Source organism: Macaca mulatta, chromosome 1 (genome assembly GCF_049350105.2).
Source record: "Macaca mulatta isolate MMU2019108-1 chromosome 1, T2T-MMU8v2.0, whole genome shotgun sequence".
In the NCBI taxonomy this organism is placed as follows: Eukaryota; Metazoa; Chordata; class Mammalia; order Primates; family Cercopithecidae; genus Macaca; species Macaca mulatta.
This window is the reverse complement of record NC_133406.1, coordinates 43,466,442-43,483,104: the sequence shown is the minus strand read 5'-3', so window position 1 is coordinate 43,483,104 and position 16,663 is coordinate 43,466,442. Positions and strand designations below refer to the sequence as shown.

The following is a 16,663-nucleotide window of genomic DNA, read 5'->3' as shown; positions in this document are numbered from 1 at the left end:
AACTTATCTATTTTTTTTTGTTGTATGTTTCCTCTCATCCATAAAATGTTGGCTATATGCCTAACCAAACCAAATACCATACACATTATTGACCTCAAAAATGTATGTTGTTACTGATTCATATGAATAATCTACCAGTGGTGGAAATATACAAAACAAAGTTGTAGTCTCATTAGAATGACAATTTGATGTAGCTTCATTAAGATGCTTTTAAGTTAAAAAAAAGTTTCAGCATAAATGGATATAAACCACCATGTGGGTCTTGTGGCCACAATACTGACAATAAGATGATTAAGGTATTCACATATTTCTACATTTTTTAAATAAATTGTTTCATGCAGTTAAAGGCAATAAAAATTCAAAAATTTTATCTAACTGATAATATTCTTATCGATGTTTCACCCATGAAATGTATTCTATAACCTGTTCTTTATGAGTAATTAGTATATTATGCTCAAAACCAGTTTCAGTTATTCCCAGAAATCTTAAAATATTAAGTTATAGAGTCCACAAGTAAACATACCAGGCACAGGATTTCCAGCTGCCTTACACTCCAGCTGTACAGGGTTGCTCACCACCACAGTCTCATTCAGCATCTTCCCTGCATCTTCCAGACTAGGTGGTTCTGCAAGAGGCCCAAACAGATACTTATAAGTAGAATATTTAAGCTGAAATTGTTTGCTCAATTAAAATTATAATTTTTCTTCCTTTCTTCTTTTTTTCACATATATACACTGACCTATTTGGAATAAAAGTATACTATCAAATAGATTGAAGAACAAGATTTAAAAAAATCTAAATAAGTTTTCTGGATCACACATTTCTCTGTGTCCAGATAGGAAAATCCTTAGAATTATATAGATTAGTAGAGGAGTAAAAAAAGTTAAAGAAAGATTTTTTATTGTACTTAATCTGATTGATTTGGTAAGTAATTATCTTTACCAAGAAGTAATTAGTCTACTAAATTTGAACTCTTCCAGTGAAGAAGAAATCAACATCTCAAAATATCTTACTTTATCTTTGGATAGCACTGTCTTAAGCTATTTCAGGAAAAGCAGAGTAATTTTTGTGTGTTTTTTGGCAGCTTTTTTCCTTTGATATAAAATTTAAACTTAAGTTATTCACAAAATAAAACAGAAAAGTATATTTTCAACTTTAAGTAATTACTGATAAGGATGATCTGTTATTTACTACAGTTGGAAAGTAGGAATTCGTGAAGTCTGAGAGGCGTAATATAAAAGAAATAACTTGGAACATTAATTCCATGTTTTCAACAATATCTCAAGGAGTGTGAGAGGCATACCAGGATAAGAAAATTACAAGGGAATTAAAAGTTCTGTCTTGTTTGAAAAAGATGTTGTAAATTAGTATCTGAAGTTGACAGAGAAAAACATATTTTAAGAATTTGCTACATTTAACTAATTCAATGCACTAGAGACCCTCAACCCACTTACTATCAATAAATCCATCAATCCATTAATCTACCAAAAACGGGAAAGGGGGAAAGAAGGAAAGAAAACAAGAAAAAATAGAAGTAAGATGGCAGAAATAAAATCAAATACATAAATATGAATGAGTTCATTTAATTGTTTAATAGAATTTTTTTGACACTTAAAATAGTGACTTTTTGACACGTTAATACTTGTATGGGTGGCCGGGTGTGGTGGCTCATGCCTGTAATCCCAGCACTTCGGGAGGCTGAGGCAGGCGAATCACAGGTGAGGAGTTCGAGACCAGCCTGGCCAACATGGTGAAACCCCGTCTCTACTAAAAATACAAAAAATTAGCCAGACATAGTGGTGGGTGCCTGTAATCCCAGCTACTTGGGAGGCTGACACAGGAGAATCACTTGAAAGTGGGAGGTGGAGGTTGCAGTGAGCTGAGATCATGCCATTGCACTCCAACCTGGGCAACAAGAGTGAAACTCCACCTCAAAAAACAAACAAACAAACAAACAAAAAACAAAAAAAACAACTTGTGTGGGTGACAAGGTTTGGCTATGTCCCCACCCAAATCTCATCTTGAATTTTGGCTTGGAGGGTCCCCACTGGTAGATAACTGAATCACGGGGGCGGTTCCCCCATACTGTTCTCATGGTAGTGAATACATCTCATGGGATCTGATGGTTTTAGATCCATCAGATTGCCTTGGCTCTCATTCTCTTCTCTTGTCTGCCACCATGTGAGATGTGCCTTATGCCTTCTGCCATGATTGTGAGACCTCCCCAGCTATGTGGAACTGTGAGTCCATTAAACCTCTTTGTTTTCTAGATTGCCCATTCTTGGGTATGTCTCTATCGGCAGCATGAAAATGGACTAATACAATGGGTTAAAACTATTTTTTAATTAAAATATCTAAGTGGATAAGGAGCACAAATAAAAACCCACAAAAACGTTACAATAAGGAGCTAGACAAAGATATACAATAATTTGACATCAATTTCTGATAAATATACAAAGCAAAAATTATTAAACATGACAAAACAGCATGCTTTATATTAACATGTTACAATTCATGAATAATATTTTATAATGACAATACCTTATGCATTGAATAACAAAGCAAAAATTGTTAGAAAGCAAGAAAAATTCAAATACTCTAAAAGTGGTGTATTTTAATATGTCTTCCTCAGAAACTGGCTGTGTAGTGAAACAAAAAATACAGTTGTAAAGAATATGAAAAATAAAGTACCCATCCAGATTATGTATGCATATGTGTATGTGTGTGTTTGGGGATTTGTAGTTACCAAAGAATATATATGTTTTTTAAATGACAATGGAATATTTTCAAAATGAAATATTAGCCCACAAAATACCAATAAGGTGTTTTATAATCATAATTTTAAAAAACTACAAAATGTAAATCAACAACAAATATACAAAGTTATCTACATGGGGAAAATCTCATTAAAGATGAAATTAAAATAAGAGTATAAGTTTAGAAAAACGTAAAGTGAAATTGATTAATGTTAAAACCTGTAGGATGTCACTAAAGCAGTACAGTACTTAAAGAAAATCTAAAGCCATAATTAACATATGTGAAAAACAAGAAATAATGGAAAAAAGTCCTAAGCACTCAACCCAGAATTTAAAAGACCAATACAATAAACCAAAACAGGCTAGAAATAAATAATAAATATAAAAGCAGAAAACAAACAAAATCAAAGAAGATAATAACACTCAAAGTTGATTTTTGAAAAGTCTAAAATAAAGTCTGTTTTCAGAAGTAGATGTCCTTTGGGTCAAATCTCTTTTGTCCTGGGAGTTTTTCCTAAAGGCTCACCCTAGAACCACCCCTCCTTCACTCTTACAATTACTTTTGTATTCATTTAATTCCATGTATTAACCCTGCCTGTTTGAAATGCCTAGAATGCTTCTGTTTTCTGCACTGAATTCTGATTATCAACACAGTATTTAAGGACACAAGACCTCTAAATATGGCTATCTAACTTTTCCAACTGGAAAAGAAAAAAGGAAGAATGATCAGTCCATGGCACATTCCTTCAAAACAGCTTTTTAAATACTTGAAGCCTTCTGGACTGAAGTGCTCATTGAAGAATTTGACAGACTATGTAGCTGCTACAATAAAACACTACGATGGGAATAAGAAATACAGAGCTATGGAATGGGTTGGCAATTTCTCACTTCACTAGAGAACTTTAAGAAAGATTGGATGTCAGCAAGAATGCCACACTAAGGACTCAAAAAATCTACTCCTCCAGTAAAGAAACAAAAACATTGGAAACATTGTCAAAATCAACCTTTTCAGAACTTGGGAAATTAACCAAAGACTTGCAAAAATCCAAAAAGTATTTATTAAAAAATAAGTAGCTAAATTTCATTTAAAACAGTGAGTTTTGTGGCATTTTAACTGACCTACCCCTGTCACCCTCTCTCCAGCTCAAACTTGAAAACAAATAGTCCAATAATCGCAGTGAAAAAAGCAGCCTAGCAGACACTGAAGGAAGTACAATAGGTTTCAAGCTACCCGAAAGTACCATTCTGAGAGAACTGTCATTATTTGACCTGTCTGGCCTTTCTGTGAAAGTTCCTATTTGCAAGATTTTTCTTTATTTAACCAGACTCAATGTTCTGTCAGTGCAAACCTTTTCCCCAGGGGTAAAGTCTGTATAAACAGACTTCATAGAATTTATATAGAAAAGTTCGTTTCCTTATGTTCCTAAAACAAATTACCTCAAACTTGGTAGCTTAAACAATACAAATTTATCTTACAGTTTTTTAGGTCAGAAGTCTAACATGGCCCGACTGGGTTAATATTAAGGTGTTAGCAGAGCTGAATTCCCTTCTGGAGGCTCTAGAGGAGAATCTGTTCCCTTGCCTTTTCCAACTTCTACAGGCCATTTCCTCCATCTTCAAAGCCAGCAATGGGCAGGCCATGTGAGGATGTGAGTGGAGCATTCTTCTCACATTATATCACTCTGATATGCTGCTGCCCTTTTCCACATTTAATGATCCTTATGATTACATTGGGTTCATCCAGATAATTAGGTATTATCTTCCTATTTTAAGGTCAAATGATTAACAACCTTAATTCCCCTTTATGATGTAACCTAACATATTAACAGGTTCAAGGATTAGGATATGAAAATTTGGGAGGATGCCAGTATTCTGCCTACTCACTAATGAATCAAGACACAACAATGAAAACCAGCAACAAAAAACAATAACAATAAAAATCATGAGGAGAGAAGGATATGATTTTCAGAGTTGCCACATTATATTATTTAAAATACCTACTTTTTCAACAAAAATCACAAGATAGCATTGCTCATACATAGAAAAAGAAGCAGCATAGAAACTGTCCATCAGGAAACTTAGAACCTAGATATTGGATTTACTAGGCAAAAACTTTAAATCTGCTATTTTAAATACAATTAGCCCTCTCTATCTGCAGTGTCAATCAACCACAGATTGGAAATTTTTTAAATAAAAAATAACAATACAACAATAAAAATTAATACAAATAAAAAATGTAGTATAACTACTAATTACATAGCATTCATGCTGTATTGGGAATTAAGTAATCTAGAGACAATAAACTATATAAGAGGATGTGTATACACAAATACTATACAATTTAATGTTTATCTCAATAGTTTTTGGGGTACAGGTGGTGTTGGTTACATGGATAAGTTCTTCAGTGGTGATTTGAGATTTTAGTACACCCATCACTCGAACAGTATATGCTGTACCCAATATGTAGTCTTTTATCCCTCATCCCCCGTCACACTTCCCCCTGAATCTCCAAAGTGCATTATATCATTCTTATGCCTTTGCATCCTCATGGCTTAGCTCCTACTTATAAGTGAGAACATACAATATTTGATTTTCTATTCCTGGGTTACTTCACTTAGAATAATGGCCTCCAACTCCATCCAAGTTGCTGCAAAAGACATTATTTCATTCCTTTTTATGGCTGAGTAGTTTCCATGGTGTGTGTGTGTACATATATATAATATATATAATATATATTTTATATATATATATATATTTATCACATTTTCTTTATCCACTCTGGTTGATGGGCACTTAGGTTGGTTCCATATCTTTGCAATTGCGAATTGTGCTGCTGTAAACATGCATGTGCACGTGTCTTTTTCATATAACGACTTTTTTTCTTTTGGATAAATACCCAGTAGTGAGATTGCCGGGTTGAATGGTATTCTACTTTTGGTTCCTTAAGGAATCTTCATACTGTTCTCCATAGTGGTTGTACTAATTTACATTCCCACCAGCAGTGTATAAGTGTTCCCTTTCACTGCATCCACAGCACATCTTTTTTTTTTTTTTTTTTTTTTTGCTTTTTACTTATGGTCATTGTGTTAGTTCATTCTCATGCTGCTAATAAAGACATACCCAAGACTGGGTAATTTATAAAGGAAAGAGGTTTCATTGACTCACAGTTCAGCATGGCTGGGGAGGCCCCAGGAAGTTTATAATCATGGCTGAAGGGGAAGCAAACACGTTCTTCTTCACATGGTAGCAGCAAGGAATAGTGCAGAGCAAAGGTGGGGAAAAGTCCCTTATAAGACCATTAGATCTCATGAGAACTTACTCCCATGATTCAATTACCTCCCATTGGGTCCCTCCCACAACACATAGAAATTATGGGAACTATGATTCAGGGTGAGATTTGGGTGGGTACACAGTGAAACCATATCAGCCACTCTTGCAGGAGTAAGGTGGTATCTCATTGTGGTTTCAATTTGCATTTCCCTAATGATGAGTGATGTCGAGCTTTTTTTCATATATTAAAAATGGTTGGCTGCCTGTATATCTTTGTTGTCTATTCATATCCTTTGACCACTTTTTGACAGGATTATTTCTTTTTTCTTGCTGATCTATTTGAGTTCCTTGTAAATTCTAAATACTGGTCCTTTGCCAGATGCATAGTTTGCTAAAATTTTTTCCCACTCTGTGGGTTGTCTGTTAACTCTGCTGATTATTTCTTTTGTTATGCAGAAGGTTTTAGATTTAATTGGTCCCATTTATTATTTTTGCAACAAATACTATACAAATTTTTTTAGATGTGCTGCTTTTTATTATTATTATTATTATTATTATTATTATTATTATTACTACTATACTTTCAGTTCTAGGGTACATGTGCACAATGTGCAGGTTTGTTACATATGTATACATGTGCCATATTGGTGTGCTGCACCCATTAACTTGTCATTTACATTAGGTATATCTCCTAATGCTATCCCTCTCCCCTCCCCACTCCCCACAATAGGCCCCAGTGTGTGATGTTCCCCTTCCTGTGTCCAAGTGATCTCATTGTTCAATTCCCACCTATGAGTGAGAACATGCGGTGTTTGGTTTTCTGTTCTTGCAATAGTTTGCTGAGAATGATGGCTTCCAGCTGCATCCATGTCCCTACAAAGGACACAAACTCATCCTTTTTTATGGCTGCATAGTATTCCATGGTGTATATGTGCCACATTTTCTTAATCCAGTCTGCCACTGATGGACACTTGGGTTGATTCCAAGTCTTTGCTGTTGTGAATAGTGCTGCAATAAACATACGTGCGCATGTGTCTTTATAGCAGCATGATTTATAATCCTTTGGGTATATACCCAGTAATGGGATGGCTGGGTCAAATGGTATTTCTAGTTCTAGATTCTTGAGGAATCGCCACATTGTTTTCCACAATAGTTGAACTAGTTTACAGTCCCACCAACAGTGTAAAAGTGTTCCTATTTCTCCACATGCTCTCCAGCACCTGTTGTTTCCTGATTTTTTAATGATTGCCATTCTAACTGGTGTGAGATGGTATCTCATTTTGATTTTGATTTGCATTTCCTTTGCCCACTTTTTGATGGGGTTGTTTGTTTTTTTCTTGTAAATTTGTTTGAGTTCTTTGTAGGTTCTGGATATTAGCCCTTTGTCAGAACTATACAATTTAATATAAGGAACTTGAGCATCAACAAATTTTGGTATCCATGTGGGGTCCTAGAATCAATCCCCTGTGGATATTGAGGGATGACTGAATGTTCCAAGAATTACAGGAAACCATGTATAAAGAACCAAAGAAAAGTAGCTGAATTATCATTAAATATAGATATTAATCAAGAGACAGAAATTACTTTTAAAAGCCAAATAAAGATTCTAAAGTGTAATAAAGACTCAACACCGGGAAGAAGAAAGCTGGAAGCTGGAAGAAGAAAGAAATCAACAAATTTGAAGATTGATCAGTTGAGATAATCCAATTTTAGAATCAAAGAAAAAAGAAGAAAGAAAAGTGAATAGAGCCTCTACGACTTGTGGAAACACCATCAAACATAATGTGAGTACCAGAGGAGAGAGGAAAGAGAAAGGTACAGAAAGAATGCCTTAAAAGGTAATAACTGAAACATTCCCAAATTTGAAGAAAAGCATCAAGCTATATATCTAAGAAGTTTAAAAATTTCTAAGTTAGATAAACTCAAAGAAGTCCCCACCAAGACATCAAAACCAAACTGTTTAAAACCAACAGCTAAGAATCTTGAAAGCAGTAAGAGAGAAGTGACTTATGTGCAAAGATCCTCAATACAACCAACAGCCAATTTCTCATCAAAAAAGACAAAGGCCAGAAGGTAGTAGGATGACATAGCCAAAGTGCTGAAAGAAAATGATGACCAATCAAGAATTTCATATGCAGAAAATCTGTCTTTTAAAATTAAGAAGAAATTAAGATATTTCTAGAACAAAAATTGAATTCTTTCTAGAATTCATTGCTAGACCACTGTTCTGTGAGGAATACTAAAAGGAGTTCTTCAAGTTGAAATGAAACAATAAATCTAGTATACACAAAAGAATAAAGTTCACTGGTAGAGGTAACTACATAGGTAAATGTGTAAGATGTAAAAAACTGTATATTTTGCTCATAACTCATTTTTTCTCCTATTGATTTAAAAGATGATAATATAAAGCAATAATGGGCACTTTAAAATGTAATTTGTTTAATAATAATGGCATAAAAGAGGGGAAACAGAGAGAGCTAATTAGGAACAAAATTTTTGTATACTATTGAAGTATCCAAATACTATATTAATTAAGATTCTAATTATAATACTCAGGAAAACTACTAAAAATAAAACTCAAAAAAAGTAAAAGAATCAATGAGGTAAATAAAATGGCACCCAAGAAAATGTCAGCAATGGAGAAAGAGAAAAACAAAAAATGACATAATAAATATTGAAATGTATAACCAATGACAGATATAAACTCTACCACATCAGTAGTTAAATTAAATATAAATGGATTAAATGCTCCAATCAAAAGGCAGAGATTGGCAGAATGGATTTTTTAAAAATTCCAACTGTATGTTGCTTATAATAGCACACTTTAGATTTGAAGACAAATAAATTGAAAGTAAAAAGATGGAAAACAATATATGATGCAAACAGTAATGGGAAAAGAACTGAAGGGGCTATACTAACATCACACAAAATAGACTTCAACAAAAACTGTTACTGGCAACAAAGTAGGACTTTAAAAACAATAATACAAAAGGTTAATTCATCAGGATATACCAATTATAAATATATATGTACATAACAACAGATCCCCAATATACATGGAACAAAAATGGACAAACTCAAAGGGAGAAACAGACAATACAACAACAAAAGTTAGAGACTTCGATATCCCACTTGCCATAGTGGATACAACAACTACACAGAAAATCAATAAAAAGATAGAAGACTTGTACAACCTATAATGCAACTGGCACACATAGACTACTCCACCAGAAAACACATTCTTCTCAAGTCCACATGTCCTATTGTCAAAGATAGACTATATGTAAGACTATAAGGCAACTCTTGATACATTTAAAAGGACTATAATCTTACAGTATATGTTCTCCAGCACAGTGAAATTTAGGAACCAATAATAAAACAAAATTTGGGAACTTCACAAATATGTGAAAATGAAGTATCACACTCCTAAATAACTATTGGTTAAAGAAGAAATCACATGATAGATAACATTTTGAGAGGAATGAAAACAAAAACAACATGCCAGAACTTGTGGGATGTACATAAAGAAGAGCTTAGACTGATTTGTAGCTGCAAACATGCATATTAAAAAATAAGATCTCAAATTGATAACCTAACATTCTACCTTAAAACCAGGAAAAAAGAAGAGTAAACTCTACCCTAAGTAAGCAAAAGGAAAAAACAAACAAACAAAAAATTAGAGCATATACAAATTAAATAGAGAATAGAAAAACAATAGAGAAAATTATCAAAACCAAAAGCTGATTCTTGGAAAAGATCAACAAAATCAAAAAGATTTCAGCTATACTGACTAAGAAAAACAAAAGCGAGAAGACCTAATTACTATAAACAGAAATGAAAGAGGGATCGTTACTACCAATCTTACAAAAATAATAATTAAAAAAAAAACTGTAGGAAAAGATTACAAACAGTTGTATGCCGACAAATTAGATAACTTAGATAAAACAAAAACAATCTTAGAAAGATGCAAACTACTGAAATTGACTGAATTGTATACTCTAAAAGGATGACTTTTCTAGTGTGTGAATTATATCTGTGATCTCTTTGTGAATAACGAGCTCAGAATTTTTAATGTGCAACTCAAGAAACAATTGGGATCGAGAAGCACCCATAACTGACCTACAAAAATCTCATAATAAATCAGATAGTCTGATTTGACGCTCATTGTATTTCAACATGATTTTAATTTATAGCCTCAGAGGGTTGAAAAAAAATAAGCCAATTGCTTTTCTACTCCAAATAATTAGAGATAAAAATTATTGCTAGGCATTTTTTTCTTCTAAAAGGCTTCTATTAAGTCTTCACAGCCAGATATAGCAAACATAAAGATGTTATCTTCGCTAATTGTTTCAGATGCCCTCAAGGTAGTTTCCATATGAAACACACGCTTTAGGCCAGGTGCAGTGGCTCACGCCTGTAATCCCAGAACTTTGGAAGGCCGAGGTGGATGGATCATGAGGTCAGGAGTTCGAGACCAGCCTGGCCAACATAGTGAAACCCCATCTCTACTAAAAAGACAAAAAATTAGCCAGGAGTGGTGGCGAGTGCCCATAACCCCAGCTACTCAGGAGGCTGAGGCAGGAGAATCACTTGAACCCGGGAGGTGGAAGTTCTAGTGAGCCAAGATCGCGCCATTATACTCCAGCCCAGGCAACAGTGTGAGACTCCGTCTCAAAAAAAATATATATGCTTTAGAAATGTCAAAACATAATTCAGTAACTAAAAGAGGAAAGCTAATGACTAAAGGCCTTGTACAGAGAAGCTCTTTGGGTATAGCCTGATTTCTCATTTTGAGGTTAAAAGTAAATACAGGTAGCGTGATGCCTCCAGCTTTGTTCTTTTGACTTAGGATTGTCTTGGAGATGCGGGCTCTTTTTTGGTTCCATATGAACTTTAAAGCAGTTTTTTCCAATTCTGTGAAGAAACTCATTGGTAGCTTGATGGGGATGGCATTGAATCTATAAATAACCTTGGGCAGTATGGCCATTTTCACGATATTGATTCTTCCTATCCATGAGCATGGTATGTTCTTCCATTTGTTTGTGTCCTCTTTTATTTCACTGAGCAGTCGTTTGTAGTTGTCCTTGAAGAGGTCCTTTACATCCCTTGCAAGTTGGATTCCTAGATATTTTAGTCTCTTCGAAGCAATTGTGAATGGAAGTTCATTCATGATTTGGCTCTCTGTTTGTCTGTTACTGGTGTATACGAATGCTTGTGATTTTTGCACATTAATTTTGTATCCTGAGACTTTGCTGAAGTTGCTTATCAGCTTAAGGAGATTTTGGGCTGAGACAATGGGGTTTTCTAAATATACAATCATGTCATCTGCAAAGAGGGACAATTTGACTTTTTCTTTTCCTAACTGAATACCCTTGATTTCTTTCTCTTGCCTGATTGCCCTAGCCAGAACTTCCAACACTATGTTGAATAGGAGTGGTGAGAGAGGGCATCCCTGTCTTGTGCCAGTTTTCAAAGGGAATTTTTCCAGTTTTTGCCCATTCAGTATGATATTGGCTGTGGGTTTGTCATAAATAGCTCTTATTATTTTGAGGTACGTTCCATCAATACCGAATTTATTGAGCGTTTTTAGCATGAAGGGCTGTTGAATTTTGTCAAAAGCCTTTTCTGCATCTATTGAGATAATCATGTGGTTCTTGTCTTTGGTTCTGTTTATATGCTAGATTATGTTTATTGATTTGCGAATGTTGAACCAGCCTTGCATCCCAGGGATGAAGCCCACTTGATCATGGTGGATAAGCTTTTTGATGTGCTGCTGAATCCGGTTTGCTAGTATTTTATTGAGGATTTTTGCATCGATGTTCATCAGGGAGATTGGTCTAAAATTCTCTTTTTTTGTTGTGTCTCTGCCAGGCTTTGGTATCAGGATGATGTTGGCTTCATAAAATGAGTTAGGGAGGATTCCCTCTTTTTCTATTGATTGGAATAGTTTCAGAAGGAATGGTACCAGCTCCTCCTTGTACCTCTGGTAGAATTCAGCTGTGAATCCATCTGGTCCTGGACTTTTTTTCATTGGTAGGCTATTAATTATTGCCTCAATTTCAGAGCCTGCTATTGGTCTATTCAGGGATTCAACTTCTTCCTGGTTTAGTCTTGGAAGAGTGTAAGTATCCAGGAAATTATCCATTTCTTCTAGATTTTCTAGTTTATTTGCGTAGAGGTGTTTATAGTATTCTCTGATGTTAGTTTGTATTTCTGTGGGGTCGGTGGTGATATCCTCTATCATTTTTTATTGCGTCTATTTGATTCTTCTCTCTTTTCTTCTTTATTAGTCTTGCTAGTGGTCTGTCAATTTTGTTGATCTTTTCAAAAAACCAACTCCTGGATTCATTGATTTTTTGGAGGGTTTTTTGTGTCTCTATCTCCTTCAGTTCTGCTCTGATCTTAGTTATTTCTTGCCTTCTGCTAGCTTTTGAATGCGTTTGCTCTTGCTTCTCTAGTTCTTTTAATTGTGATGTTAGAGTGTCAATTGTAGATCTTTCCTGCTTTCTCTTGTGGGCACTTAGTGCTATAAATTTCCCTCTACACACTGCTTTAAATGTGTCCCAGAGATTCTGGTATGTTGTATTTTTGTTTTGACTTCAAACTATACTACAAGGCTACAGTAACCAAAACAGCATGGTACTGGTACCAAAACAGAGATATAGACCAATGGAACAGAACAGAGTCCTCAGAAATAATACCACACATCTACAGCCATCTGATCTTTGACAAACCTGAGAGAAACAAGAAATGGGGAAAGGATTCCCTATTTAATAAATGGTGCTGGGAAAATTGGCTAGCCATAAGTAGAAAGCTGAAACTGGATCCTTTCCTTACTCCTTATACGAAAATTAATTCAAGATGGATTAGAGACTTAAATGTTAGACTTAATACCATAAAAACCCTAGAGGAAAACCTAGGTAGTACCATTCAGGACATAGGCATGGGCAAAGGCTTCATGTCTGAAACACCAAAAGCAACGGCAGAAAAAGCCAAAATTGACAAATGGGATCTCATTAAACTAAAGAGCTTCTGCACAGCAAAAGAAACTACCATCAGAGTGAACAGGCAACCTACAGAATGGGAGAAAATTTTTGCAATCTACTCATCTGACAAAGGGCTAATATCCAGAACCTACAAAGAACTCAAACAAATTTACAAGAACAAAACAAACAACCCCATCAAAAAGTGGGCAAAGGATATGAACAGACATTTCTCAAAAGAAGACATTCATACAGCCAACAGACACATGAAAAAATGCTCATCATCACTGGCCATCAGAGAAATGCAAATCAAAACCACAATGAGATACCATCTCACACCAGTTAGAATGGCAATCATTAAAAAGTCAGGAAACAACAGGTGCTGGAGAGGATGTGGAGAAATAGGAACACTTTTACACTGTTGGTGGGATTGTAAACTAGTTCAACCATTATGGAAAACAGTATGGCAATTCCTCAAGGATCTAGAACTAGATGTACCATATGACCCAGCCATCCCATTACTGGGTATATACCCAAAGGATTATAAATCATGCTGCTATAAAGACACATGCACACGTATGTTCATTGCGGCACTATTCACAATAGCAAAGACTTGGAATCAACCCAAATGTCCATCAGTGACAGATTGGATTAAGAAAATGTGGCACATATACACCATGGAATACTATGCAGCCATAAAAAAGGATGAATTTGTGTCCTTTGTAGGGACATGGATGCAGCTGGAAACCATCATTCTTAGCAAACTATCACAAGAACACAAAACCAAACACCGCATGTTCTCACTCATAGGTGGGAACTGAACAATGAGATCACTTGGACTCGGGAAGGGGAATATCACACACCGGGGCCTATCATGGGGAGGGGGGAGGGGGGAGGGATTGCATTGGGAGTTATACCTGATGTAAATGATGAGTTGATGGGTGCTGACGAGTTGATGGGTGCAGCACAGCAACATGACACAAGTATACATATGTAACAAACCTGCACGTTATGCACATGTACCCTAGAACTTAAAGTATAATAATAATAATAAATAAATAAAAATAATAATAAAAAAATTATTCATTTATCTTAAAACTATTTTGGAAGTGTCTATGTATAAATAAATGTTTGGAACAAAACAAAAAAAAAAGTAAATACAAATATAAATTCCATTGCTCCCTTCTAGCATTGAAATGCATAGTCTTGAAATTTAGGAAAACACTGTTCTAGATAGAGTAGCAATAAGGTAACAATATCTTATGATCTTATTTTAATAATAAGATGTCGGCATTCTCCAAGAAGAAGGTTGAATTCCATTCAATTTGCTGGGTATTTTTTCCTTTTTCCAAAAGCCACATGTACATATCATGGTGAAACTACAATACCTTCTTCTTGACACATTGTGTGCTAGATTTTGCCTATTCCTTCAATCACTCAGGTCATGAATAGAGTCTTTCAAATCCTGGTTAAATTTCAGGTAGTATATAAGTGATCTAAATGTAATTTTGGTGAGTTAATATTCTCTATCTAGTGAAATTATGAAATAGGGAGGAATCAATTAATCTATACCAAGAAAATCATAGAGTCCTGAACTAAAGTTATCCATGAAAAAAGAAAAAGGTTCCCTACAACAATCCCAAGTCTCCTTTAAGCTACATTTGAGCTATTAAACAAAACACAGAAACGATAGAGGAACCATTTTTGAGTGGGTGTTAGCAGATGTTAGCCAAGCAAATACTTTTTAAAAAAATAAAATAAAAATAAGCGGTGCTCTACTAATGTTTTTACCAGACAACTAATACAGACCCAAGAGAATTCCTGGCCAAGAGTAAAGGCAGGAGGGACTTTACAGATATTTATCAAAATGGTGCAGTGAGAAGGGCCAGAAATCAAATATGTGTTTTGCCAGACAGCCTTTATGCTGTCATTTACAGATGCTGACTAGGAACCAGGCACCAGGCTAAGATTTTCACATGTAATCTTTCATCTGATCCTCACATAACCTCCATAACTGTGGTGCACTCTCTCTATCCTTCCCATTTTACAGATGAGGAATGTGTGTTTTTATCCTGCAGTTATTAACTGGCAATATAGAAAAGGAAATTTGAAGCAACAATATTTTACTTTTTCTGGTGCTTCACCTTGGTTGATTTTTTTCCTGGGAAATAATTGTGTGCAGATAAAATGAATGCTTGGACTATTAGACTCCAAATAATCATTTGTTTGTGGAAACATCTGTCGCACTTGGCAAATAAATGAGGTTTAGATATAATTTCATAGTTTGGTCTAGGGAATAAAAACTTCCAGAATTATTAAACTTTGATGATTCAAAAGACCACCTACTGAGGGCTCCTGCCCTTTATAAATGACAGAACACCCCCTCCTGGAAAACCCCATGAGAATGTTCCTCTTCTCTTGATCATGACGTGGTCTCCTAGTCCAGGAGACCAGGCACCCTTACTATAGCTTTTAGAAACAACTTTTGCTATGATTAAGAAGAATGGTAGTATCTAAGATATTTTTATAAGAAAGGAAAACGTTAAACAATTGAAACACTGAATATTTTAGGATTAGACATTTCTGGATGACAACTGTAGTAAATGAACATTTGCTGAATCTGTTACCCTTCAATAAAGATTGGGATTAAAAAAAAACACCTGGGCTGGGCATGGTGGCTCACACCTGTAATCCCAACACTTTGGAAGGCCGAGGTCGGCAGACGTCTTGAGCCCAGGAGTTCAAGACCAGCCTGGGCAACATGGTGAAATCCCATCTCTACAAAAAGTACAAAAGTTAGCCAGGCGTGGCGGCATTTGCTTGTAGTCCTCCTTACTAGGGAGTCTGAGGTGGGAAGATCACCTGAGCCCAGGGAGATTCAGGCTGTAATGAGCCACGATCATGTCACTGCACTCCAACTTGGGTGACAGAGTGAGACTTTGTCTCTAAAAACAAAAATAAAAACAAAAAATTCTAACTTAAAAAGTAACTATAGGGATGGCTGATAAATTAATAACTGAACCTAATTAAATGAGGATTGCTTCCCTATAGGTTTTGTAATGCCTTTTTAAATACATAGAATAAGAATTGTATGCAATACTTTGGGAGCATTCAAAGAGCAAGAGTATTAATGGGGCTAGTTCCTCTCCTCTTCCTCCTACTGTAACTTCTGCTATTGACTGCTAAGTTTCATTAACTTTTTTATGAAACTAAATTGTCATATCTACAGTAATTGGAACAAACCAAATCCAAATTCAAATACTCAAGTACTTCAATGCATGGTGTCTTTTAAGCCATGCTTTTCACATCCCATTCGTGCATAGTTTTCCACATTATATTAACTTGTCATTTTAACCACTGAGGTCTTTTTGAAGTCTATCATCAACCAGTCTCTTAGAAATTCCTACATTTTTTAACATTTCCAGTTATCAGTAAAGTCATTAATACAAGTATTAAAGAGGACAGAGTCAGGTTTGCAGCCTTATGTGTCCAATGTGATGTTATTGTCACGAATGTCAAAATGCCAGTTTTCTGTCTAGATTTCTAGATTCCCATCACATGCACTCAGTCAACTGCTTTTTTCCAGGCTGATCACAATTAGTATAAGATTAGAAGTGCACTTCAGCATTTATTCTCCCTTCAGGGAGATGAACT

At 35.2% G+C, this 16,663-nt stretch overlaps 1 protein-coding gene across 3 annotated transcripts in view; it reads right to left on the bottom strand.

Moving 5' to 3' along the window:
- The window catches only part of HMCN1 (hemicentin 1), a 455,102-nt gene that overhangs the window by 150,149 nt on the left and 288,290 nt on the right, over positions 1 to 16,663 (bottom strand). For all 3 annotated transcript variants that reach the window (XM_015121897.3, XM_015121910.3, XM_028851450.2), the window contains one exon: positions 524 to 625. In XM_015121897.3, the coding sequence (XP_014977383.3) occupies positions 524 to 625 (102 nt within the window). The remainder of the gene's footprint in view (positions 1 to 523; positions 626 to 16,663) is intronic.